The sequence below is a fragment of the Pan troglodytes genome, chromosome 7 (assembly GCF_028858775.2).
Source record: "Pan troglodytes isolate AG18354 chromosome 7, NHGRI_mPanTro3-v2.0_pri, whole genome shotgun sequence".
Lineage (NCBI taxonomy): Eukaryota > Metazoa > Chordata > Mammalia > Primates > Hominidae > Pan > Pan troglodytes.
Window position 1 is genome coordinate 21652949 of NC_072405.2, and position 17005 is coordinate 21669953.

At 38.4% G+C, this 17005-nt stretch overlaps 1 protein-coding gene and 1 long non-coding RNA gene across 6 annotated transcripts in view; one reads left to right on the forward strand and one right to left on the reverse strand.

The window, feature by feature from the left end:
• Positions 1–17005, reverse strand: part of DLC1 (DLC1 Rho GTPase activating protein) — a 527396-nt gene that overhangs the window by 313127 nt on the left and 197264 nt on the right. For all 5 annotated transcript variants that reach the window (XM_016959113.4, XM_016959114.3, XM_016959112.4 and 2 more), the window contains exons 3-4: positions 10303–10452; positions 2326–2466 (exon numbers count right to left, since the gene is read on the reverse strand). In XM_016959113.4, coding sequence (XP_016814602.1) covers positions 2326–2466; positions 10303–10452 — 291 coding nt within the window. The remainder of the gene's footprint in view (positions 1–2325; positions 2467–10302; positions 10453–17005) is intronic.
• LOC107976243 (uncharacterized) overlaps positions 1–17005 on the forward strand; it is a 150373-nt gene that overhangs the window by 60439 nt on the left and 72929 nt on the right. The window contains exon 6 of the long non-coding RNA XR_010159423.1: positions 5321–5418. This is a non-coding gene — a long non-coding RNA (uncharacterized LOC107976243). The remainder of the gene's footprint in view (positions 1–5320; positions 5419–17005) is intronic.

Sequence of the window (17005 nt, forward strand, 5' to 3'; positions counted from 1 at the left end):
GTTTGGTGGTGTTGAAGAGGAATACTGTTTTGAAGGCTGAGTCAACTGCATGACGATTCTCATGGCTCACTGGCTGATGAGTTGTGGCATGACTAGAAAGCTCTGCTTGTATTCCCAGATGACAAGTCACATCTGAACAGCTGGATACTACTCGCATCCAATTTGCTTCAAAGTTAACATATTTTCAGAAAATATTTGATTTGGAGTACGTACAAATATTTTTCTGTTCAATAATTGATTTAAATATTTCTTAATTGCGATTGTGGGGTGGTCAGTTGATGGCAAAACAAAAAAAATTGAAGAAAGATTCCATCACTCTAGCAAATTAAAACACTGTGAAAACTGATGAGTTTATGTTTCTCATAAAAAACTTTTACGAAAAATGGTTACCATAAAAATGTATACGCACTTCTGTGTAACTATATTGACCACATTTATAAACACAGGGGTAACTGAAGAAAGAGTAAGCAACTGCACACATTTTTCAACTCATTGTTATGAATTACGAGACACTCACTCACTGAAATGTGTATGTTCCAAGAGAGAAAGTGGATACCACCAGTAATTATATCAGGGAGAAAAGAGCTGCCCTGCAGGATACTAACAGGTGCTTTAAAAAACGAATTAAATAATAAATACCTTTAAAAAGTAAGCCCCACACCTGTCCCCAATGTTGAAAAAAAAAGCCAATGCATCAATGATTTTCAAAACCTTCAAGTCAAAACTGTTGAGAAGGTTTTTTAAGAAAAACATTTTCTTTAATCAGAATATGGTAAAATGAGATCTTCCATTTTCTTATCTTAATTTTGCATCTCAACTTTCCTTACCCATTATGAAAATGAAGAGCACCATTCCATTTCAGTGTGCCTGTTGGCACACATTACTGTTGATTTTTCAGTTTACCCCGTAAGATCATTGTGCAGTATCTTTCTAGTTCCTCCTATTCCCAATGTATGCAGTATTATCATAGCTTGTACAGCATTTCATTGCATTTCACTGTTTACATACTTACCTCCTTTTGCTGGAATGTAAGCTGTTTAAAGACATGGAATATGTTTTATTCCTCCCCAAGTCTTTTTCATGTAGCCTAGTGCATGGCATATAGTAGATGTTCAATAAATATTTATTCCATAAAAATGTTTTAGATATAAATAACACAGGGAACATAATTTCCATGTAAATATTTAAGCCATGCATATCTGTCATTTAAATGACATATTTTCATTCTTCTTGCAATTGCAGCAAATCTGTCATGTTTTAAAATCAGAGTATTATCTTTTGAGTCCTATTTTAGACTTGACTTTTATTTTAAATGCAGTGAACAAGCAATCCAAACTTGTTTCTTTGTGTTGCATAAAAAATAATACAACACTATGATTTTCACTAAACTAGGAAAGGTTACTTTGGAACTACTGGGATTTTAGATATTTGAAGTAGTAATTACTTCCTCCATAAGTGTTACCTTTTAGAGTCAAATACTATCTTCCTATTGCAGTTCAACTCTTTCCTTAAAGGAAAATGTCTTTTATTCACAATCTACACATGAAGCATTTCAAACCAAAGCAGTTTCCTCCTTTCGTGGTGTGTTATTCCATGTGGAATAAGTTGTTTTAATAGCATTGTAAAGTCTACTAATTATCATAATAATAATGATAGTACCTTACATTTATTCATTACTTATTCTGCACTGATCATTTCACTAAGCACTTTTTGTATGTGCTCTTTCATTTAATTCCCACAGAAAATGTTTGATGTGGATGTTTTATATATCTCTGCATGTAAACCTATTATCTATCTATGCCTGTCTATATCAATCTAAATATCTTTATATAATTATTATCTGTCTATCCATCCATCTACATCTATCTCTATCATCTCTTTCTCCTTATCAATCAATCAGTCTATCTGTCCATCCATCCATCCATCCATCCATCCATCATCATCTGTCGTCTATCATTCATCACATCTTAGAGAAACAATTTTCTAACTGGTAAGCAATGCTGTCAAGATAATAGTGTAGGGAAAGGCATCTCCAGATTTTGCATTCTTGGCTCTTTAAAGCTCTGAGTATCCAGCAATGAAATTTAATTAGCACGTTTCGAATAATTCTTGATTCATGACCTGTTTCAGTGAAGTACTTGTGTTTCATTTATAAAACAAACAACATTTTTCTAGGGTTGTACTTAATTAAATAAATTAAATATCATTAAGTCACTATGGCTAAGATTCCAACAGTATTTCTTCTATATCGAATGAATATCAACTCTTACCTGATGATCATCAACATTTACACGTAGAGACTCTCTGTTATTATTTAGAACTCACCGTAGTCTTGGGTTTGGTTCCAGAATTGGCCACTGGAGTGGAAGATGGGAGGTCCGTGGACTCAGTGTCAGAAGACAAATTTACTCGTGTCTGATTTACTGAAATGGTATCTGCTCCACTTTCAGATCCTGATTCCAGATCCTATTAAAAAACAAATGCACTGGTATGAAGGACATGTGAATGTTCCCAAATGCCCTTCTTCCTACCACCAGTACTTTGTCACTTCTTCTTTCTCCCAGTGCACACTGATACACTAAAGAGTTACTGACAACTGACAGTGATGTGTCACACATAATCATGCATTATTTGGTTAAAACCATTGTACTCATCAGAGGGTCTGCAAATACTTGAGAAAGAGGTAACATACTATTTGGTAATTTAACAGCTTAGTGTGCATTGGAAAGGCAGGGAGTGTGGCTAGCTAGGGCCCTGCAGAGAAGTTAGAAGGCAAAAGCCCACAGCCACACCTTCCTTACTGTGTGACCTTGAATCACTCACTGACACTCCTGTGACTATACAGTGCTTCCCAGAGTTCCTCACCGGGCCACTGGATTTCAAATACAAAGAGAGTTCTCATTTCTCCTTACCTCAATCTCTTCTATGTTCCTATTCAACCTCTATGGTGACAGCTATTATGGTGGCCTGGAATAGTTGAGCTCAAATGTCTATCTAATAAACTGAGGGCAGGAATTATGTTTTGTTATGTGTCATTCAATTCTCTTGTTTGAAAATGGGTATAATGATAGTAGACACTCATGGAGTTTCATAAGCATAAAGCAAAGTGCTGGTAATTGGCTCCTAATAATTTTCATTAAATGCTAGCTACTCCAACAAATATTGTTATTATTATTATGTTTTCTTAGCAACTACTACATAGTGTGAGGTCAAGACATGTCTGTTGAGTGGATAGAATTAGCTGGTAACCTCTGCAAAGGCTGAGCATTTAATATATCATATGCTTTCTTTGAGTTATAGGTGTTTTGGTTGCACAGAGGAAAGGTGGGAGGGGGAAATTGCAGAGGGGATGGAGCAAAGGCACATATCACTCTAGGCTTTTAATCTGAGAAAACTATGATTTAAATATCTCTATGTATCCTCTTTATACATCTCAACTTTGCCGTGGTTCACATGGTCAAATATGTCCCTCACCCCAACTCTCCAGTCTTAGCTTTGCCATTCTCTTGTTTCTCAGTCCTACCTCCTCTTGATAATTTCTTTTAATATAGTAAGCTGGTGTCTACAGGAGGGACTAGGCCCTGTGCTCTTTCCTGTCCCTTGTCCCAGTATTTCCCTTTGCTGGCCACTTCTTGTCACTCTGGTCTCAGCTTGAATCTTACTACCTCAGAGAAGCATCCGTTGACATTTCAAACCAAAGAACTTCACTCCCTTCAACCTCTATAACATATTCTCTATTTTCCAATCCTCTTTGCTTGCTAATCTACTACATATTCTATCTGTCTATCTGTCTATCTATCTATCTATCTATCTATCTATCTATCATCTATCTATCTATCTATCTATCTATCTATCTATTATGTACCTATCTACCATCTATAAATTTATCTGCCTTCCTATCCATCTATGCATCCATCTCTCTTTATAATACTTTGTTTTTTTGTTTTTTTTTGTTTTTTTTTTTGTTTTTTTTGGGATGGAGGCTCACACCGTTGCCCCGGCTGGAGTGCAATGGCGCAATCTTGGCTCACTGCAACCTCCGCCTCCTGGGTTCATGCGATTCTCCTGCCTCAACCTCCTTGAGTAGCTGGGATTACAGGTGCACACTACCACACTCAGCTAATTTTTTGTATTTTTAGTAGAGACGGGGTTTCACTACGTTGGCGAGACTGGTCTCGAACTCCTCACCTCGTGATCCACCCGCCTTGGCCTCCCAAATGCTGGGATTACATGCATGAGCCACCACGCCCAGCCTCTTTATAATTCTTGTCTGTCTTCCTCTATTAGAATCTATGCATCACAAGAGTAAGGACTTCACCTGTCTTGTTTACTGATGTGTCCCCAGGTGTTAGAATAGTGCCTGGCAGATAGAACTTGATCATTAAATACAGTTTTATGAAGAAACAACTAGACTGACAAATATTAATACCTTTTCTTCCTTAATTCTCACAACAGAAGTAATTTTATTGTTTCTGCTGTAAAATTATGTGATGAAAAGCATCAAAACTAAATTTTCTCCAGTTGGAAGGGTACAAAAGACATATGCAGCAAAAAGTAATGTTACACTCTTTAAATGTATGTGCGTGTGTGTGCATGTGTGTGCATGTGTGTAGAAGACATAACTCTGACCAAATTTCTGATGCCTGGAATGATTTTGGATCAGGGCCATGTCTTCTTCTTCTTTTTTTTTTTTTTTGCATAGAAAAGACAAACAACATTTTACCCTAAGAATATGATTCATTAGAATTTCAAATTGGATCAACATCAAGTAGTCTTAAATAGCAGATAATTTATAAACATTGAATGCATAATCATAAGTAGCATGTAATTTATAAGCCATTTATATTTGACCTTTAGGTATATCAGAAATATTTTGCATTAATTTCTTTTCTTTTTTTTTTTTTGAGACGGAGTCTCACTCCATTGCCCAGGCTGGAGTGCAGTGGCGCAATCTCTGCTCACTGCAAGCTCCACCTCCCGGGTTCACACCATTCTCCTGCCTCGGCCTCCTGAGTAGCTGGGATTACAGGTGCCCACCACCACACCCGGCTAAATTTTTGTGTTTTTAGTAGAGACGGGGTTTCATCGTATTAGCCAGGATGATCTCAATCTCCTGATCTTGTGATCCGTCCGCCTCAGCCTCCCAAAGTGCTGAGATTACAGGCGTGAGCTGCTGTGCCTGGCCTTGCATTAATTTCCTGTTTGTGATTTGATTAGATAAATAACAGAGTAATCTTGTATCTTTTGAACCATGTAATGCTTCCAAGGTGAAATAATAACTTTTAAAAACTACCATTTATTGCATTTTTACCTTTCACAGACAAGGCTTTACAACCATTATCTGCTTCAATGTTCATCAACTCTACGTGGAAGTTACCATCATCACACGAGAGATGGTGGGTGAAGCCAAGGCTTAAGGTAAATAACTTGACCAAAGTCGTATCCCAAGGTAGAGCTGGCATTAGAGTTCAGGTGTGTCTGACCCCAGAATCCAACTTTTTAAAGTAACCACCATGATATTCTGCAGAGGCCTCAAACACAACTAAATAAGTCATTTTAATAGGACCATCAATGTGTAGTTTAGTACAAATCTTTATTATTTTCTCTTCTGTTCTCTGTTCAATTTGAGAAATTACCCAAAAGCTCCCCCAAAATCTCTCACATCCGCTCCCTCCTTTAATTTTCCACTGCTACCATAAGCAAACCAAGCAGTGAATAAACCCTGGGTACTCATTACAACTGCCACTCATAATTTTCCTGTTACCCGCCCCCCCAACCCAACTTGCTTTGTGTAATTAATCCTACAGGCCATCTTCCTGCAAGACTCCATCTATCAGTGTTACCCTATGCCTCCAATTATGCCAGTCTTTGGGAATATAGAGCTCTCTGGGGGGTTTTTATCATGGCAGGGACTCCAATGTGATGTGTGCTAGAAGTGCTTATAGCACTCAACTCTGGCCCAGGGAAGGGTGCATCTTGTGATCCATTGGTTGTTCTGATCTGGAGATCACAAGAAAAGGTCTCACTGGTGACCCTCAATATAGAGAAGGGAATGGAAGCTGTGGTGATTCCCAGGGAGAATATTCAAAGCCAGATAAAGGGAGAATTGAGTCTAGAATCTAGATATAAGATTTCAGGGGCAGATATAGGAAAAGGAGCCACTGAAGGGTCTGGAAAGCAACTGTTGAAGAATAGAAGGAAAAACGGAGAGCAGCCAGAAACCAGGAGAGGAGTGAAGGTCAAGGAAGAGAAGCAGGTGAATCACATCTGATGCTGTGGTGAGAGACTGCACTGGCACTACTGAATTTGTCAGACAAGAGAAGGAGTGAGGAAAAATGATGGCACAATAACCAATAATTAAATTAAGAAAGAGACTGGGTATGATGACTCATGCCTGTAATCTCAATACCCTGGGAGGCCGAGGTGGGAAGATTTTTTGAAGCCAGGAGCTCTAGACCAGCCTGGGCAACGTAGAGAAACCCCATCTCTACAAAAATTTAAAAAAAAAAAATTAGCCAGGCATGGTAATGTGTGCTTGTATTCCCAGCAACTCAGGAGGCTGAGGCAGGAGGATTGCTTGAGCCCAGGAGTTTGAGGCCACAGTGAGTTATTGTGCCAGTGCACTCCAGGCTGAGCAACAAATATTAAGCATGCAAATTAAAAGAACAAGACCGTGGCCAGGTGTGGTGGCTCACGCCTGTAATCCCAGCACTTCTGGAGGCCGAGGTGAGCAGATCACGAGGTGAGATCGAGACCATCCTGGCCAATATGGTGAAACCCTGTCTCTACTGAAAATTCAAAAATTAGCTGGGCGTGGTGGTGCATGCTTTTAATCACAGCTACTTGGGAGGCTGAGGCAGGAGAATTGCTTGAACCCGGGAGGCAGAGTTTGCCGTGAGCCGAGATTGCGCCACTGCACTCCAGCCTGGTGACAGAGCGAGACTCCATCTCAAAAAAAAGAACAAGACCTCGTCTCTAAAAAATAAAAATAAATTATAAATCAAGAAAGAAATATAAGACAAAGAGGAGATTAAAGTTTGGCTTATAAAGGAAGGGATGAGCTAGAGCAATACCGGAAAGAGAGTCAAGAGGAAAAAGGAACAATTAACTCTTCCCCATCCACATCTCTTCTCCCTATCCACTAACAGCAGAGTCAAACTAAGGAAGGATTTATTGAATAGGTAGGTGGTGGAGAAAATACAGAATGCTGTGGTGAGAGACTGCACTGGCACTGCTGGATCTGTCAGATAAGAGAAAGGGTGGGGAGAAATGATGGAGCAATAGCCAATAATGAAATCAAGAAAGAGGCTGAGTGTGATGGCTCATGCCTGTAATCCCAACACCTTGGGAGGCTGAGGTGGGAAGATTGCTTGAGGCCAGAAGCCCTAGAACATACAGCTGGGCAACATAGAGAAACCCCATCTCTACAAAAAAAAAAAAAAAAAAAAAAAAAAAAAAAAATTAGCCAGGCATGGTGATGCATGCCTGTAGTCCCAACTATACTTGCTAAAGAGAAAAAGGGTGAGGACTAGTAGGAACAGAGCAATGGAATTTGAACCTAAGTGAGAGTCTGAATAACTGGTAGAGCAAAGCAGGAGGTGGGAAGGAATGGAGATGAGGATGGAGACAGATCAGTATTAGATGACAGGAGCAACACATCTTTTACTGATGTTGGAGGAGAGAAAGAAGCAAAGAGACACCTATAGCTATTTGCAGGTGTGATGCCGGGACATCTCTCAATGGTCTCAATTTTCTATGAGAAGAGGAAGGCAAGGGTGTTAAGAGGTAAGGATGCTAAGAGATAAGTGCAAGTAAAATTGTTGAATAGCCACCTTGAAATGTGGGTGAAAATCCAGGGAGACCAAAACATACTGCAGAACAGCAGGTGAGGCCCAATCAAAGGTGGTACAGTGGTTCTGGCCTGTGTGTTTCTGAACTTCCCTATGGTATCAATGAAATATCCCAAGAGACCGTCAACTTTCCCCTAATTACACATTGACTAGAATACTATTCGTAATTCAAACTTCAAAAATATGTCATTATTAGGAAGAAAATGCTCTGACTATCTGACAACCAGGGAATTCTGGTTCTGGAAATGGTACTTATCTCATTGTAAAGAAAAAACTGGCATGTTGGGAAGGTTTCTAATATAGCAGAATGAGCATAGGTTTTGGAGTCTGACAGATGTGGATGCAAATCTCACCTGCTGGGTGACCTTTGGTAAATAACTCACCACTCTCCGTCAGTGTGAACACAGGTAAGTTACTCATCCTCTCTCTCTGAAGCTCAGATTTCTCATGGTAGGACTGTCAAGAGGTTAAATGAAGTAACTTACATAAAGGTTAGAACTCACTAAATACTTAGTCTTGATCTGATCCCCTACCCCCATTCATCCTATGAGATTGGCTATCTCAGCAAGCCCTAAGAGACTGGCACACACTGAGTGCCTGGATAAAACCAGGCTTGCAAAGGAGAAAACCACCGGATCCTGGGCTGTGTCAATTCATCAGGCCATAGCCAATCTGTAAGGTTTTATCTATGCAGCCTCCTTAAACCTTTATCTCTACCTGTGCTTTAATTTATTTTTATGTTAAAGACATCCTTAAAGACTATGTTATTCTTGATAATTTTTATTATATGCAGAACTTATTCTGGCGTTTTCTCATAAATATTCTCAAACTGGGGTGGGGTTGGGGGGCGGTGAGTGTTTCACTGTGTGTCTTGTTCTTCCTGCTGATCTATAAATTCACAGTGAAGTATGAGGATGGGGCAGAGGCAGTTTGTCCTCTGTATCTCGGTCAGTGCTCCTTGGTAGATGGTCCAGGCCTAATCCTGCCATTATAATCCTCTTATTCCACCAGACAGTTATCAAAAGGAGTGGAAAGTTCTGTGGAAAAAAATTTGATGGTGAAAGAATGTTAAAATTAGCTTTAAATTCCAAGGAACATAAATAAAGAACAAGAGGTGACCTAGAATATAATAAAGATCAAAAAGGAGTTTTGAGGGCTTTGGGATATGTTTTATTCATCTCTAGCTCAAGGCCTGGTGTGAGTGAGTCTAGTATAAGGGGAAGGAAGGAGAACTGACCATCACTAAATATGTACTCTGTGCTTGATCCGTGCGGTACTTCTTATATACATTTTTTCATTTATGCCTCCCAACGAGCCATTAGTTAGGAAATAACATCTCCATTTTTCACATGAACCTGCAGTTGAGAAATTAAATAACTTGATGTTCCCAGAAAGTCAGGTATAATGCTGGCATTTGAACTCAGACCTTTACACTACAAAGTTCATGATGTTTCCACCGTATTATTTTGCCTATTCTGAATACATCTCTATTTACAGAGCTAACAATTGTTATATTCTGTGAGCTAATGTGTGCAATATAAAACCCAGTTTACAATTTAAATAAAGGCAGAAGAATTTGTATCAAATAATTTGATATGCAACAGTTATATTTCAGTAGGTGCTCAAATTTATATACATGATTTTCTACTGCTTTGATCTCAGGTAAATACAAATTTCTTGACTTACTATGTTTATTATTGAATAACACAAATAATAGATGAGTTGAAAAGTGATTCATAGCTTACTTATAAGTAAACTCAACCATCCTAGATCTGCACAAACTAAGGCCTTTAATATGATGCTGATAGTAAATATGTAAAGCATATAGTTGATCCTAGAATCTCTCTTCCAAATTTTGAGTGTTGGACTCTTAAGGGAGTGTCTATATTATGTAAAATTGATGCATAATAAAATAAAATTCTCAGCTCTGTCTCTTTCACTGTATTTCACTAAGTGAATTTTAGAGTTTTCTCAAGTTAATCTCATCTAAATTCTTTCTTGTAGTGTGTTGGGTTAGTTCAACTGGCATCCATCCATCCATCTATTTACTCATGCAGCAAATCTATAATAAGATTCTTCTATATGCAATACAGATTTGTGGGCCAGTCATAGACATAGTGCTTGCTAACAGAGTCTCTCTCGTATCAGAGAAGACTGACAATTAAGGAAGGTTTGATCACTACAAACCATAATTTCCCAAGGTGACTTTCCTTCCTGTTTAATGATAAACATGTTCTTTTGTATCACCCATTTCTCTGTGGCCTCTCTGCATAGAATTATGCATAGAATGTATGCATGATGCATAGAAGTATTTTGGTTATCTTTATGGTACTGTACTGGGGTTACATGTTGTTAGATGCCATTAACAAGGATGTTGCCTTTGCAAGAGGGACTGTATAAGGTCAAGAGATACGACTCCTATGGGAAAAGAAGTAGAAACTGGAAAGCTCACAGGAACGTGCCGCCGCAGGTTTGTTGGTGTGCCTGACGGAGAGGAGCTGGTGCTGAGGGCATTTTCTATGTCCTGATCAAGCTGGTCCAGTTTCATAATCAGCAGCACCATGGAGTCCAGCCGCGCCCTATCTCGATCTTCTCTTATTTCCTGAGGAACAGAACATTTTGTTACTGAATCTGAAAGGCCATTTCTTAATAAGAATAAAAAGTTCCCTGTTCTTCAATGTGACAAAAAGGGCACTGGATAATAGGCAGTCTTTAATTAGAAGAGAAGTTCCATTCTGTATCATCAATGGGCTCTTCATTGGGAAGATACTGACCTAGTGCCAAGAAAGCATTTTACATGAATATTAAATATGTATCTTGTAAAGCAAAGTGCAATGAAAAAAGAAGTATAACACCTATGAGTAATGGCACGTATTTACTATTTTCCCACTACTTATTTTTGGGAAAGGTTATATATTTTTCTTCTTTTTTCAGAGTACAAATTGATTATTTAAAAGGTACTAATAATTATTTGTGGCTAGACATTTAGGGATGCATATGAGATTATATTTTTGGAAGACTCTTTTGCAGTATAGTAAAAACACTGGAAAAGAATTAAGCAAGGCAAGTTTTCAGTTTGTGCAGGGGAACAGTTTTCCTAGCACAGGGCCATTTAGCCACTGCTACTTAAAGATATATCCTTACCAAAATCTCTTCTCTTGAGTTTCTTTTATTTTACACACTTATAAAACAGCTCCCACAACAATTTGTATTTTTGTAAATGAGTATGGTTACTTATTCTCAATTCTCTGTACTACAGACATATGTTGATAGAAATATTTTTAATCATAGGAGTAGCTAAAGATTCTCATTGAGCATATAGAGTTACTTGGGCATGACTCAACCCTTCTGGTGTGTTTAAGTCAAGTCAATTAGTTCTAGGAATCTTCCAGATTCCCTGTGTTGTGCAAGGTATTAGGATGGGGTACAGTATTGGCTAAAAAAAAATACTGTAGAAAGCACAGTTAGGTTCTTCAAAAGCAACATCTACAGAGAAATGTCGCACATGCAGGGTTGGCTCTTTTGAGGCAAGTCATCATTTGTGACTTATGTTGCCATCCTCTCCATCTGTCTGATTGTATTGATCTGGGTGAAATCAGCTTTAAAAGGACCACCAGTGGCTGATGTCAGTGGAAAAATACATCCTGACAGAAGCCTGAGGGCTATCAGTACAATGATTGCAGATTGAGGGTTCACTTTGGTGATGGTTCGTTGTGAGATGAAAATTGATGACGGCCTGAATCACAACTTCATTTTTTTTTATTTTTTGCCATTTATTTTAATCCTTCTAAATTCCCCCAGCCACCATTAAAAGGCACCCCCGAAGAACAGGGTCTAGGATAATTTTGTGGGTTAATCTAATTTTATAGAACTCTGTATATCTTAAACAGCAAGAGCAGATTGTTAATATTACAGAGGTATTATCTTTCACATGTCAGATAATTGGTTAATCAGATTAAATTTTTCAGACAATCAATTAAGCTAACATTGGATATGTTACTTAAGTAAACTGAACTTGTGCATGGTTTAACAGATTAATGCAAATTGAAACAGCTAGCCCTGTTTTCACAAAGACAGATTAATTTTGAGAATACGTTAAGAATTTTTTGAGGTATGCTAATTCCTTCAGAATACTATGCTGTTGTTATTACTTCAGTCTCCTCCTATTGTCCCTGCTGTTGGAAACAAGACTGTGACAGAAAACTACATTTTTTTGTCATCATAAACCATTCTTATAAAGGGGTCCATGATATTTGAAAACAGACCTGATCTTTTCCATGTATCTTATCCCTCAGTGCTACAGAGCTTTGTTACATTCAAAGAAGTGTTATTGATAGTATCATTGTGCTTATAACTTATTTAGGTTAATTCCCTTCTGAATATTCCAGATAATGGAACAATCTGATTAAATAGTAATTAAATCCCAGTAATCACTCTTCCCATGGGCTTCATTGTATAATTTCTTTTTCTTTTAAACCGAAGTTGTGTTTGGCAAATGATGATATTTGCATCTCTGTGTCCACGTATGATTTTGTGTGATTGTCTTTCCTTTCTCAGTTATAATGTCCTCAAGGACAAAGATTCAATTTTTCTACCTGGTAGACATAGAGTTAAGTTGTACACGGCTTATGCAATCCATTTTCAGGAATATTAACAATGAAATCAATGGGAGCCACTGAAATAACACTTCCCAAAGCCTTAGAAAATATTTGTTGATATTTTCCAGCTACTACGTTAATGTTGGATAAAGCAGTGTATCCTGCAGCTATCCTAGACAGATCAGCAGTAGTCTCAGAAACAATTTGTCTTTGACTTAACTGGATGCTAACATTGTGCTTTAAAAACATCTTCAAATCCATGGGATGAAGATCAAATTATTTCAAATGATGTGCCAAAAGGATTGAAACCAAATATTCTTACTCTATGATATTCCTTTAGAGAAATAAGCCTATTTTGATTCCTTTTTCTTCCTGGATGCATCCTTATTCACCATCCATTACATTTAGCCTGAAGGGTCAGGTGCGCAGACCAGTATCATATATTATACATTCAAAAAAAAAAACTTCACAAAATAGAACGACTGCAAACCTGATGCTTTGGATGAACACTGTTGCTCTCATTTTAAAAGCCCCAGTATTAATATTTCACAGAGTTTTAACCTTTCGTATGTTGATGGCTATACTCCAGCAAATGTTTTCATGCCTGAAAACAGAGCAACGTATTTGCAGATTTTGTCTAAGTTGACATCTACAGTGGACTTAAAAAACTCCCTGTCACTATAGTCCAGGAAGAAAAACTTCTTAACAAGTGAAGCTGCCTACTAATGAAATTGGTATTTCAGTAACTTAACCTCTGTAAATCAAGACCAAGATGCTAAATTCTCTTCCCTCCCATCTTTTCTTCCTTCTTCCCTTCTGTCACTGGTCCAAGGGACTGAATATTTATCAGCAAGAAAGACAGATAAAATCTCTGTTTTCCTGAATATTATAGTCAACCATGGGAAGATAATGAAAATCAACAGAGTCTTACATAAGATAGTTTCAAATGGGAACAAATGTAAGAAGAAAATAAGTAGGGTAATGAGATACACAGTAATTGCACGGTCGTAGCCTGGTCGCAGAAGAGCTCTTTACAGAAGTGAGAGTTAAACCATGATGAGGGAGAGGGGGAGGATGAGATGGAGGAGATGATAGAGATCGAGAGGCAGAGTTAAAGACAGAAAAGAGAGAGAGTAAGAAGGAGGAGGAAAAGGAAGAGGAGGAGAAGTGGGGGAGGAAGGGAGCAGTGATTGTAAGGAAGTCAAAAAGGATGAGGAATAAGAGAATCAGAGATGGTTAATAAGAGAATCAGAAAAAAGAATACAAAAGTTGAATGAGAGGAAGTGAGAGGGAGAAGGAGTGAGTGCTAGTGCAAAATGAGGCTGGATTTAAATAGGAGACACCATTTTTTGTTTTAAAGGTTGCTATAAAGTGGTAAGTTTCATTCTTTGTGTAACGGAGGCCTCTGTCAAGATATAAGCAAAGGAGTGGTTTAGTACATTTTATAAACTTTTGGATTTCTTTCTTTCTCCCTTCCTTCCTTTTTTCCCTTTTTGAAACAAGGTCTCACTCTGTTGCCCAGGCTGCAGTGCAGTGCAGTGGCACGATCTTGGCTCGCTGCAGCCTGGATCTCTCGGGATCCAAGTGATCCTTCTATCTCAGCCTCCCAAGTAGCTGGTACTATAGGCATGTGCCACCAGGTCTGGCTGGTTTTTTTTTTTTTTTTTTTTTTTTTGGTATTTTTTGTAGGGACAGGATTTTGCCATGTTGCCCAGGCTGGTCTCAAACTCCTGCACTCAGGAGATACTCTCGTCTCGGCTTCCCAAAGTGCTGGGATTACAGGTTTCTTAATACATATTGTGAATCAAACATTTTTGAAATCTTACAATACTTTCCATCCAGTAATGCCCCATGACTAATGCATGCTCTTTATCCTAAGGTTATTTTTTCTAGTTTTGGTCTTGTTATGCTGAAGTCTAAATTGAATACATATTCAGTGATTGTAAAGAAATACAAGGTTATTTTATTACAAGACTTCATACATTTTAAGATCAAAGTGGAATAGGAAAAGGCACTGTTTGGAGAGCATATTTCTTAGGAGCAGGAAATGGGTGGGCCATGGTATGTTGGTAAGTGTTTAGCAACTGAATCTCCAAATAAAATGAAAGTCCTTATTTGTAGCATTTGTGGATTTTCGTGGTGTAAATACTCCCCTGACCCATTTCAAGCTGCCAAGAAGATGTTACTGACCGCAGGGTTGGAAGAAATGTGCGTAATTGGCCCGTTCGAGCTGGTGTGAACCAGTGTCAGCTGGCGTATGGTGACTCCAAAACACACTGGGGTAGGGGGCCAGAAGGATAGAGAATTCTTCTTAGAATATGACTTGAATAGAAACATTGATAGTTACATATATAGTTATAATTATGGTTTAGTCAACATAATAACATACTAAAATAACACATTTTATTTTTTAAATACATTTATTTTCCTTAATATTGGAAGGAATTCCCTGGGCAACAGGGATTAACATTACTAAGGAATTACCTGAGCAGCAAGGAATTTACCTTGTTGCCCAGGTAAACTTTAGTATGAATTGTAGATTTCAAGTTTGTGTACTTCTGGGCCAGGCATGGTGGCTCACGCCTGTAATCCTAGCATTTTGGGAGGCAGAGGTGGGTGAATCACTTGAGGTGAGGAGTTGGAAACCAGCCTGGCCAACATGGTGAAACCCCACCTCTGCTAAAAATATATTTTTAAAAAAAATAGACAGGCATGGTACTGAGCACCTGTAATCCTAGCTACTTGGGAGGCCTGAGGCAAGAGAGTCGCTTGAACCTGGGAGGCAGAGGCAGCAGTGAGCCAAGATCGTGCCATTGTACTCCAGCATGGGCAACGAGAGTGAAACTCCATCTCAGATAAATAAATAAATAAATAAATTTTGTGTACTTCTGGAGGATTTTTTTTTTTTAGTAGTGGTTCCTTTTGCTCTCATCCTTGCTCTATTTATTATTTATGTTTGTAAACTTCTTTAAAATTTATTATAATTAACATATTTTTTATTTCAACTTTCAGACTCAGAGCTGCATGTGCAGGCTTGTTACATGGGTATGTTGTGTGATGCTGAGGTCTGGGGTATGATTGATCCTGTCACCCAGGTAGTGAGCATAATACCTAAGAGGTAGTTTTTCAACCCTTGCCTCCCTCCCTCCTTCTCCCCTCTGTGGTCCCCAGTGTCTGTTGTTCCCATCTTTATGTCTATGAGTGCCCAACAATTAACATATTTTTATATTGACATTTATACTTAAGTCAAAACACAATTCTTTAAGTTACTGATATGTCATTTGGACACTTCACTCAACACCAAATAATTCGGAAATATAAAAGTTCAAGGTTCCAGTGCCTTGATTTTACAGATGAGAAAACTGAACTCCAGGGAGTTTTTAAAATCCACCGGTAAAGTCGAGACTAGAGCCTGGCTCTTCCCACTCCCCTTCCTGTTAGCTTTCGAGTTCTACATGTTGGTTTCCCTCCATGTTAAACATTTTAAATTTTATGCCCACTTGGGTATCATGAATTCTCTCCTCAACTTCTGCATCCTGGTTTTTCTTCCTGTCAATATACAGAAACTGTGTTTTCAAAGACCATCAATTACTACAACATTAATTGCAAGAAACCTGTGAAGTCGTCTTGCCCTCTTTTCTTCTCTTTTTTTTCTTTTCTCATTCCTTCCTTCCTTCCCTCCCTCCCTCCTTCCTTTTCTTTCTCTCCTTTCTTTTCTTTTCTTTCTTTCTTTCTTTCTGTCTCTCTCTCTCTCTTTCTTTCTTCTTCATTTTTTTTTTTTTTTTTTTTTTTTTTTTTTTTGGAGATGGAGTCCAGCTCTGTCTCCCAGGCTCCCAGGCTGGAGTGCAGTGGCACAATCTTGGCTCACTGCAACCTCTGCCTCCCAGGTTCAAGCAATTCTCCTGCCTCAGCCTCCCGAGTAGCTGGGATTATACGCGCCTGCCACCATCCCCAGCTAATTTTTGTGTGTTTTTTTTTTTTTTTTCAGTGGAGACAGGGTTTCACTGTGTTGGCTAGGCTGGTCTTGAACTCCTGACCTCGTGATCCGCCCACCTCACCCTCCTGAAGTGCTGAGTGCTGGGATTACAAGTGTGAGCCACTGCGCCTGACCTTGCCCAGTTCTTTAAACTTTTATTTAGCAATCATTTAAGGTATGTTTATTGACCACTATGTGCTGTACACTGTTTCAGAGGAAGCAACCTATTTCATATTTGTGCAGCTATAAATTTTAAAAAAGGTTATAGTGTCAAATTCTGCCTTCCTCTAACTTCTCAGCTTGTCCCACAAGAAACAGACAGAAATAGCAGTGTCTATATTCCATGAAACAGCCTTTCAAATATTTCAAGAATGATGTGGTGCCCATGTTCTTTCATTTTTGGGTGAATCATCCTCAATTCCTTTAATTATTTCTCATATGACATGTTTTCAAATCCTCGGTAATTATGTTTACTCTTCTCTGGATATGATATAATTCTGTCAATGACTCAATTAACTGTTGGTGCCCAGAATTAAATATATTACTCTATGTGTTCTCTGACCAGGGCAGACTAGGCAAGT